Below are 11,064 nucleotides of genomic sequence, written 5' to 3' on the forward strand. Positions count from 1 at the left end.
ACATTTGGGGCAGCTCAAACCTGGGCATGAAGTCTTTAATCCTGCCTGCAAGATATAACTGATACTAGAACAAGAGCAAGATAAAAACATGTAACAAAACATTGGGTAGAGCTTGGCCTGGGAAAGTTTGTGGGACAAGGAGTACTTCTGACTGGCACCCTGCCTGCATCTCTGCACTGCAGCTCCACAGCCCAGGAGACACCCTGGCCGTGACACTTGCAACATAGGTGGCAAATTGTCCACAAAAGCAGTGTAATTCTGTAGCTGCCTTTCCCCTTCCTAGAGCTTCATCCCTCTCCTTAACTATCCCACTGTCCTTGCCAATTATTCTATCAGTAAAATGAAGATAGCATTTGCTTTGAGTCAGTACCGTTGGCCTCAGGTGAATTCTTGTCTGGTTTGGGAGGAATTAGGAGGCATCTTGACAACTCTTTCATCCCTTCATGCTCCTCTTGGATTTTAATTTTCAGCCAACTGGTTGGTGGATGGTGAGTTTGCAACTCTTGCTGACTGGTAACAACTGGAAGTAAGAAATTATTATAATGACAGGAACAGTGATGTTCCCAAGAGGGAAAGAAAGACAAGTAGAAAAAAGGAGGGGGAGGTATGGGACAAAGGGAACAGAACCCTTATGTTCTTGGCTGAACATAGCAAATAGAAAATAATATCTGGAAGAGCTGACTCTCATGGAGAACAGCAAATGTGTCTCATTTTAGACTGCTGCACTGTTGCCATTGAGTTGAGAGGTAGAACTATGTTGTCATATAACTTTCTCATCTAGTCTTGTCTAAAGTATTTTGCTAGTAGATTAAGAATTACTTTCAAAAAAAAACCCAAACAATAAAAATTCTGCAAGCCATAGGCCGTTCAGTTTTATTTTTTATCGTTTATAACCTGTAGTGGGTCAGATTAACTGTATTCTCCACAATTAGCACCCCGTAACTCTGGCTATTACTGTCACTTTAAGAAGTACATGGGCAGAACGGTATGGGATAGCACCCATGCTATACATGTGAAGTTGCAGAAGCTCCATCTCATCTTGACTGAGATACTCAGTCAAGTATTAAGTTTGACTTCAAACAACCTGTTTTAACTTCAAATTTGGATCTAATTTCAAGTGAGCCCTGCTTTGCATGGGGGGGAAGGGGGCTGTATCCAATCACCTCCGGAGGTCCCTTCCAACCTAAATTGTTACATAATTCTGTGATCCTATAAATCTTCTTAGGGTCCTTATATGATATTTCACTATCGCTAAATGGAGGAAAATACCAATTTCATACTTCAGAACAGTTCTCGATTTAAAACTTGCGGAAGTCCTATGCAGCTTGCTTGGTACCAAAATATACTGACTCTCACCATATAGTCTGATCATTCTTCAATATGATTTTCTTAAAAATAGTCCAGGTTAGCAAGTAGAATGATTAGCCCTCTTTTCTCCTCTCTCTGGTTGGTGTTTGCATGTTTCCATTTAGCAATTCAGAGAGGAGGCTAAACTAATAGACAAGTATACACAGCTGCTATCTCATATCCAGCTGAGGCTAAATTCAGTATGATTAATTTAATTAAAAATCCTGTCCTGCTAATCTTAGACAGTCTTTTCACTTGATCAGACCACACAGATGCACTGAGTTCTTATTGGCAAGCCAGTCTGCGTTTCTGTTCATAATGAATGTGATAAAGTGTCAGCTAAAATTAAATGGATTCATGTGAAAGTGAGGTACACAGAATGCATGTGCTGTAAAGCATGGGACTGCAGAAATATAGTCCAACTGAATTTGTAATGACTGCTGAAATAACAGGTTTTCATCAGTGTCCCTAGAACGGATAGTGAGTCATGTAATCCATTAATCAGAGGATTTTGGAGCGCAAATTGAGCATGCCTGACGTATGCAACTAGTGTTTTTCACGTCCTTAATATGCACATTCTGCAGATGGTACTTTCCACATGCAATTCACCTTTCAATTTCAATGCTCTGTTGCAGGAAGAAAGAAAGGTTCCTCCTCCTGTACCAAAGAAGCCCCCAAAAGGAAAATTCCCTATCACAAGAGAAAAATCTCTGGACCTACCCGACAGACAGCGACAAGAAGCTAGAAGACGGCTGATGGCTGCTAAGAGGGCAGCCTCTTTCCGGCAGAATTCAGCCACAGAGCGTGCAGACAGCATTGAGATCTATATCCCAGAGGCTCAAACCCGGCTTTAAAGACAGAATGCTGCAGAGTTTCTTTTTTAAACAAAATGCTTGTACAGTTTGTCACTTACCTGGTAATTTTTGTCTCATTCTCTCCACTAAATATGCCCTTGCTGTTGTGTTCTTTGTGCCATAAGCACAGTGGAATGCTTTTGATTTCCTCAGAATTTGCTGAGCTCATTGCAAGAACAACTTCTTTTGTATTTATTGTCTGACTTACGATCAGCTACAATGGATAGGGCTTGTTGAGACCTGACTTATCCAATATATTCTCAGAGGACAACAAGAAACACCTCTTGAGATGGAACCCAGCTTACTTTTTTGTTATTTATATTTTTATAAAATGTGTGATAATTAGGGATAAGAATAACAAACTATAAATGGGTGCATCTCACCATTCACTAGAGGCATTAGCTAATCCAAGTAGAAGGTGCTACAAATGTAAAGAGCAGGAAAGAAAGAACCCATTTATCTCTCTGACCTCCAGTTTCTTTTCCTTGAACCTAGCTAAAATATTTGCCCATGTGCTCTGCCACTCTACTCATCTTTGTTACTGCAAAATAACATTCGGCCTCTCATGTCTTGTCAAGTTTCTGGAGACGAACAGGGATATCCAGCCACTAAAACTCCAAAGTTCATCAGAAATCAAGAAGCATACAAGTCTGGTGATGTTGGGAATGCCCAGTGAGAAACGTTTGCTGCTAGCAGTATAACGACATTCTGAAACCTAAGCAAAATTATAATGCAAGAGGACTTGAGTGATGGGTGAAAGGAAAATGGAAGCCTTAAAAAGTTAGATCTTCTGTAGCAAGATGTGTAAAGAAAAAGTTATACTTACTCCTTTGGAACACTCATTGCATTTTTAACAGTTCTTTTATGTGTTAACATTTATTTTATAAACCTTCTCTCTTTTATTTCAAGAGCTGCGCTACATGTAATATTTCAAACTCTTCAAAATGTTATATCAGTTGAGTTTCCAGGGTATCCTTGAGAAAAAAAATCTTGCTTGTTTAAAATGCCAGTTGTGATGTTGTAACCAGTTTAAGAAATATGAATGTGAGTGGTAAGTATATCTAAGTTTAAATGGTTATGTTAAGGTAAAGGTGAACTGTGGTTTACAGTTGTATTTTTTTTAGAACTATTTTTCTATGCAGTATCAGTTATAGCAAGAATAAGCTTCTTGCTTGCTTCAGACGTAAAAAACGTGACTCAAGAGATAAGTGATTTCCAGACATGGAATATAAGGAAAATAATGTGTTTTCAAGCCTCTCATTATCAGAAGAGAAAAGTGGTAATTACCACAGTCAAGAGGCTTTAATTTAAAATAAATTAAGATAGAATTATTCCACTTCACCTACCTTCCAGAGGCAACTGAGCATCCCTGCACTTAGAAGTCTTCAGGTGAAGACGCAATAAGATAAATAACTCACAGACCCCGAGTCCAAGGTTCTGAATACTACTTTAGGTCAAAACCATGTCAACACGGTGAGACAGACAGTCCCAACTAATGCATTTCCTGTTTACCTGCTTTAACAAATGCAATGTACTTAGCCATAGGCAGAACAGCTATTTAATTATACTCTAGCACTTTGGTTCTTCACCTGATGAGCACTTTAAATCTGTCCCACGCACCCTGCAGCCTGACAGATGAGTGAAAACGTGAAGTATCATAGGTTATGCAGACCTGACATTGCTTCAAATCTGAGGGTTTTTTTCCTTTTCGTTCTCTTTTTTCTACAGTGCGTAATGTTAAGCATGAGTTCTGTCTTTGGAGCATAGCTGACAAAGCATGTTTGGCTTCAAGATATGAATCTTTAGAGATGAAGTTTTGAGAAGTTTCTATGAGGAGAAAACCCTGTAAATTGAGCCTGATATCTGGTATATACTTTACCAAATAGCCTTAAACTGTATTTGGAAGCAAAAACCAAGACGAATGTATATCCTTCAAAAATGCAAAAAAAAAAAAAAAAAAAGGAGAGAGAGAAAAAAATCCCTGAAATATTCTTCTATAAATGAAAACATTATATTTCCCAACCCGGGTGTTTTCAAGGCATTTTCTATTATGGAAAGAGCTGAATCCTGAGTAGCGTACAATATTGATGCTACTTGCTATATTTGTTGTAGTATTTTAAATACATATGTATTTCCAGACATTGGCATCTTTAGTCTTGAAAAGTGGTATCTTATTTAAAGTGAAGCTGCTAATTAGAAATATCCACATAAAACTAAAGCCAGTGTCTTTCCTCGATTTCGGAAATGTAAAATAGACACACACACACACACACACACACACACACACACAAAAACATTTATTTATTTATTTATTTATTTATGGCAGCTGATACATTTTATCTAATTTCCCTGTATACTTCTAGGAGAAATCACACTTGACTTACTCACATGAAAACCTCAACCTGCAGTGACAGGTCATGTGATTAAGACAAGTTGTATTTGATCCTGCCAGTATTCAGACTCTGTAAAAACAAACTGTAAAGAGAAATAGATTATAGCTGATAAGCTTAGATCCCAGTTTACGTTATAATGCTGACTTGGAGCAGTCCATAAAAATCTTTAGTTTTAGCATTATATTTTGATAATTTTTGATATTTTACAATTCTTTGAATGTTCTCAGGCTAAAGGAGGCCTGCATGAATGATGCCAATTCTGTATTTTACATTTCCCATGCCAAAGTTCGAAAATGTTCGGTATAAGTTTTTGGATAGGTGTGATTCCTGTTTGTTCCATCTTTGTTCAAAAAAAAAGAAGAATCAAAAGTAAATTAGATGCCTACTGAAAAATCTGATAATATGTTATCTGTGCATGTCACATTTTGAAGTGCAATATATTAAATTTTTGTACAGGTAACATTCTATCATTAATGGCAAATAAGTCATTTCTATCTGCTTATTGTACATCTGGTTAGTTTAGAAAAACAGCATTATGTTTATCATACTTGTGTTGCAAATAAATCAAAGTCAAATCACTTCAGTTCGTTGACATAAGAAACACAGCATGTGGTATCTTAATAAACGTGAACAGATCAATTGTAATCTGATTCCACACCATAAAAATAATATTCAGTTACAGAACCGATGCAGAAGGAGTACGAATAAACATAAAGACAGAAAGTGAAGTACTTTTTATTTAGAGACTTCATGCTGGACATCTACACAGAACAGTTGGATATAAGAGAATATTCTATTACTTAATTGAATACTAATTGGACTAAAATTTATTTTAAAGGATGAAAATTATAGAAAGCCTCTGTTCATTTCTTCATTGCCTGTAAAACACAAGTATAGTAAACTGAATTATGAAAATTTCAATAAAGAAAAAGACCCAACTGGTAAAATCTTTGATATTTGCCATACTTGTTTTTGCTTTGTATTTTTTTTTTTTAGGTTTGAAATTCATTGTAAATTGGAGATGTGTATTATGAAGCATTTTATTATTTCTTGTTGACCTGATCAGAATGGCCTTTGGCAGGGTGTAGAGACCAATATTGTTGTATAGTTTAATACCAAAAAATCACGTTTTGGTTCATGCTTAAACCTTGTCACTTGTTAGATCTGAGACGAGCTAGGACGGAATTAAAGCGTGCATAGGAAGGTGTGTGGATTGCATATATATAAAACATTTCATGCAATGGAAATTATTTGTTTTAAAATAAGCCTGTCTCCTGCTGTATCAGTAAATTACTACTCTAGTTTTCACTTCCTTAGCACTGCTTCTCCTCGAAAGGGAGGGACTCATTCGGCGGTTTCAAAAGGGAAAGGATTTACGACTAAGTGATCCCGTGCCGTAAGGGACCCGAGACCTCCGGGGCGCTGCCGCCAGCGGTGCTCCTCCGCGGGCTCTCGCCTCCCGCTCCGGCTGCTGCTGCGTGGCCGGCACGCGGGGCCCCCGTCCCCGCCTCGTCCGCCGCCGGCGCCCGCCGGAGCCCCGCAGCACCGCGGCCGGCTGCTTCCACCTGCTCGTCGGCCCCGCGGCGCCGGCGCCGCAGTCTGACCCGTCGAGTGCTGGTTCCTGCCTGCGAATTCGGGGCTGAATTTGGTCTGCTGGCTCCAGCTGGCAGGTGGCGCGTGCCGAAAAGCTATGAAACCTGGTACAGCAGGGGCCTGAGTATTAAACTGAGGGCTTAAATGCGAGGCGGCGTCACCCCCGCGTGCCGTTCCCAGGGCAGATTACGGTGTAGCGGCATCACTGGCAAACTGCGGCGTAGGTGAGGATTATCAGCAACCCCTTCAATGTTTGGCAAGCGCTTCCCGGCGTGTGGCAGGTCGACCCTTGCATTCATGTAGTGCCTTTCATCCAGAAGGATCTCAAAGCACTTTATTCGCGGACACGCAAACCCGAGGCCAGGCTCCGGCTGGCGCAGGGAAGCGGCTGCCCCCCGTGCAGCCCGTGCGCCGGCAACACTTCCTATTGCCCCTCCAGAATTTAGACGAGGAAAGAAAAGTGGCAGGTTAGGCTTTCAGAATAAGCTTTGCCCCTCTGTGCCCACGAGGGCGGCGAGGGTCGCTGCGGTGAAGGAGCGTCACCGGCAGGGCAGCGAGTGGAGAGGCAGCAGAGCGCTTGCCGGGGCCGGGCGCAGCGGCTCCGGGTGCCTGGAGCTGCAGCCTTCTCCATTGGGGACCTCGGCAGGTCTCCCCTTCGCTAGCGCCCCCCGTGCTTCCCTGGCGGGGGAGAAGGGTCCGGGGCGCGTGCTGCAAAAGCGGCCCCCACGTGCCACACACCTGCCCAGCGCTAGTCTCGGCCCGCTCATGCTCTGCAGTCGAGCTGAGACGAGGGCCAAAGAGAGCGCAGCACGTGGGCAGCAGGATCGAGCTGTGGTTCGGGCAACTGCTCTTTACTGAGATTCCCTGAAGGATCTGGTACGAAGGAGCGATGGAAAACCTGTCTCAGCACTGGCGGGAGGGGCAGATTAGAGGCAGCCGTTTTGTAGTGTAGATAATAGAAGGAAGACATATGCATATATATATATATATATTTTTTTTTTTTCAGTGTGGTGGTTCCCAGACAGTAGGACCCAGGAAGCACAGCCGACCCTCACACGTTCGTGTAGACCGTGCCACTTTCCCACCACATAGCCACAGCACCGGCAAGTTTGTCAGGTGAACTGTCAAATGCGGTCCCATGGCCCAGCTGCCACTATTCGTGTTCACCTCCAGGGACAATATTTTGGGAACAGCTGTTTTGTGGCATACTTATATGCACACACACACTCCAAGCAAGAATTAAGCCCTCTCTATGCACAGAAATTGCTCAACTTATCTCTGAAATGCAGTTACCTCTACGGTGTAATGCTGCAGCTGTTTAACTACATAATAGGCTGTTCAGGACAGCAAGTATAAAACTGAAATTGAAATGGAAACTTGCCCGAAAGAGAATTTGGCCAGAATATTTAGGCTGATTCAGCTCCTCTTAATGAAATAAAATTCTAATGGCTGCAAGAGGCCATGCATTCATTATATCTAAAAAGCATATTCCAGAACCCTTCTTATTAACTCTGCATTGCACTTCATAAATGATGATCGCAGGGAAAGACTGCATGTCCACAGTTCCACCTTTCTACACGAGGGTGTTTCTCCCACTACCGTTCATTGCTAAAACAGAATCGGGCTTTTGAAGTCAGACTCCTAGGTAATGTAGATCAGTATGTCTATACAGAAGTTAACTGGGCGAACAGCTGGCAATGTAGATCTCTCTTTCATTAGGGCCAAATAGCTATTTTTTAAGTTGGTTTTGTTGGAGAGGATTCTTTACTTTTTAAATTAAAAAAAAAACACCAATATTTTCACTAAGCATGAAATGAGTGGGAGGTTTATTTAAAGACATGGTCATTATCACCAACACAGCATGTTAGTGAGAATCTTTCCTTATTCTTCTTCCATTTAACACATCAGCATTCCCATTCTTAAAGCTGACCTGTCATAAAAAAATCACATTTGCGAGATGAATTATTGTAGAGCTTTGGGCTAAGTTCTGATCTCAGTTATATTAAATCAGCCCCTGAGAAACTTCACTGAAGTCAGAGTGAAATGTCAGATGTGGACCAATATAATTCAGATCAATGTTTGAGTCAGCAAGTCCCGCTGAGGTAGAAAGGACTTACTGTGAGAATTAGCCAGTGCATAATTGCTCTGTAGGATATATTGCTTCCTTTCAAGTCGGTCACAGTCAAATAGAGTGTTTTTGGTAGGTTCAAGTCTCTGACTACAGTCTTCACAAACAATTGTTAGCTTTATTTATAATTACCTGTGGAATCCACATGCTCATATCCATGCTTTGTTTTACGTTATGGAGGTTTAATAGGATGGCCATCTCATTTTAAAAGGGCTCAGCATGTATGCATTCTGTAGTCAATTTTCCGAATTAACAAATTTTCCCTTTCAAGTAGTCTGACTTATACTACTCTAGAACTGTTCTTTCCTGAAGAAAAGCCACTATGACTGTGCAGGATTTTCTGTGCAGAGACAAAACTCATACTTTCATTTACCATTTGACACGCCAAAATATTCAAGTGTGGCCTAAGGACTAAATTAAATGCCTCCTATAGAATTTCAAGGAATGTTAGAACCAGGAAATTAGCTGTTTAGTTATCATTAAAAGTATATATAAATATATATAAATATATATATACATAAGAAATCATATCAACAATGAGGATGAACTGAGTGCCAAATATTCACCACCTGTACAAAGCTACACTTCACTAGAATTAAACTATTTTATGTAATTCTCTTTCTCATGCTTTTATGGTTCTTTTGATAAATTCTATTTAGTAGCATGCAGGATACCTAAATTGAATGTACAGTATGTTGTTTCATTGCTACAATAATTTCTCGCTTCTCAGTAATATCTTCTTTACCAGAATGTTATTCGTTACTTTGAAGACATATTTGAGAATTGTTTCATTCCTGAGTTATTCTTTTTCCATGGTTCTCTGCTCACCTCCAGCTGATTGTAAGAAAATGTGCTTCACTATTTTGCCCCATGGCTCTTTTATGAAGCTGCCTCTTTCAATTGGTTTATGTATTGTTTATGTTCATATCCTGTAAATAACTCTGCAATTAAATTTTTTGAGAAAAATAGAGTATACTCTTTATTACATTTTAAATTTTGCATTAGTTAAAATATGCCCTTTCCAATCAGACAATTTGTAGACCACGGTAAATTATTACCTTAGACATGTAACCTTTTGAGTATTTGTAAATGTATTATCAATAAAATATTTTTGATTGGGTTTTATCTGAATTCAAAGGAAGACACATTTAATATCTGAAAGAACCTAGCAAATAACAGAATCGGCTATGCAATGATAACAATGTATTTTGATTGATATTCATACTATAGATATAGACTATCATGCACTGATTTTGAATCAATTCATTGTGCTTCATTAACAGAAAGTATAAGAGCCTCTTTTGTGTGTAAAACACAACTGATATTAAATTATCTGTAAGTAATTGTTATTAGGTAGAAGTAACTGGAAGACCAGTTTGGAAAGGTGAATCGTGGAGGGTCTCTGTATGTGGTTTTTGCCATTTGCAGCTGAATAGCCGAAAAGAAATTTTGGGCCACTTTGTGTTTTTCAGCTTCTACTTGGGCAGACAAGTTTCCTTCAGGGAATGGCTTGAGCATCTCAGCAGAAAATTCTATCAATACTTTGCATTGGCCACAATTCTTGATATGCCAGAAGCCCCAGTATGAGTGAAAGGAAGATATGTGTGGTCTCTGAGTCTAATTAAAGGAGGTACAAGAAATACTATGACAAGTATTTATTTTGGGAAGAAATGTGCTTAGTTGCTTGAACATTTGGATTTTTATTGCTGATTTACTGTATTCACTATCATAACACTTAGGATCCCCAGCTATGGATCAGGACAACATTTTAAAAGGCATTGTACAATTACAGAATAAACAAAGAGTTTGCAACCTAAACATCAGGTGAGAGACAACAGATGGGCAGATATATGAGAGAAGTTGAGGGAAACAGTGAGACACTATTCATCAAAATGAAGAGTGGTGGTTGCAGCATTCCAGCAGCCTATCAGTTGTCAATTGTTTCATAAGCATGAGAAAGAAAGAGGATAATTAAGTGGATTGGAAGATACCCTCGGGGATGTCTTCCCAAGAAAGAGGGGAGCCCAAGAAGGATTTTGTTTGAAAATTTAATATAGAGATGATGTAACTTGGCATCATGACTCAACTGGAAGTGGAAAATGACATCTCAGCAATTAATGGAATGATGCTAGGTAAACTGTGGATAGGTGGTATATGAATAGAGGGTGAAAGGTCCTGGCAGTAAAGACGAATAAAATTAAAAATTCAGTATTCTGCTGGCTTATTGTTTGTAGGAAAGGATTTTCTTCTTTAATATCTGTTGTGAAAGGCTCACAATTTCCCTGCTATATGTCAGCAGTTCTAAGGAAAATGAAATTTAAAGAGAGCTTTTTAGAACAGTTTAGCTCTTCTTTTTGTCTGTCTCCTAATAGCAGCTATTGTGACCTAGAGCATAATTCATAGCAGTCCTATACTGATATTTTACAGCTAAGAAAAGCCTGGATCACTTCTAGTTGAAATTTCAGTGACATTTTATCTTGTCTTAACCTATATGAGTTCCCTAAAAAAGCCTGATCCTCTCTGGAATCTGGAAAGGATCACACAACTAACAAGCAAGCTATTTCTTGCACAATAGAGATGATTGCATGTCAATCTCTGCATTACAGGCATACCCATATAAATGAGGAGAGTCACTGCTGATGAACTAGTAAGGTCAGTAAAGCTAGAGCATAGCAGGGCATATTTTGTTTCATTTGCTGAAACAAATAATCAGGTGCAGAATACATGTTCTGGTATTAGCATATTTATT

General features: G+C 39.6%; 1 protein-coding gene across 17 annotated transcripts in view; it reads left to right on the top strand.

The window, feature by feature from the left end:
• DLGAP2 (DLG associated protein 2) overlaps nt 1-6,107 on the top strand; it is a 465,625-nt gene extending 459,518 nt beyond the window's left edge. For all 17 annotated transcript variants that reach the window (XM_068937311.1, XM_068937314.1, XM_068937312.1 and 14 more), the window contains one exon: nt 1,983-6,107. In XM_068937311.1, coding sequence (XP_068793412.1) covers nt 1,983-2,201 — 219 coding nt within the window. In that variant the 3' untranslated portion in view covers nt 2,202-6,107. The remainder of the gene's footprint in view (nt 1-1,982) is intronic.
• The last annotated feature ends 4,957 nt before the right edge of the window (nt 6,108-11,064 follow it).

This window comes from Struthio camelus, chromosome 3, assembly GCF_040807025.1.
Source record: "Struthio camelus isolate bStrCam1 chromosome 3, bStrCam1.hap1, whole genome shotgun sequence".
NCBI lineage: Eukaryota > Metazoa > Chordata > Aves > Struthioniformes > Struthionidae > Struthio > Struthio camelus.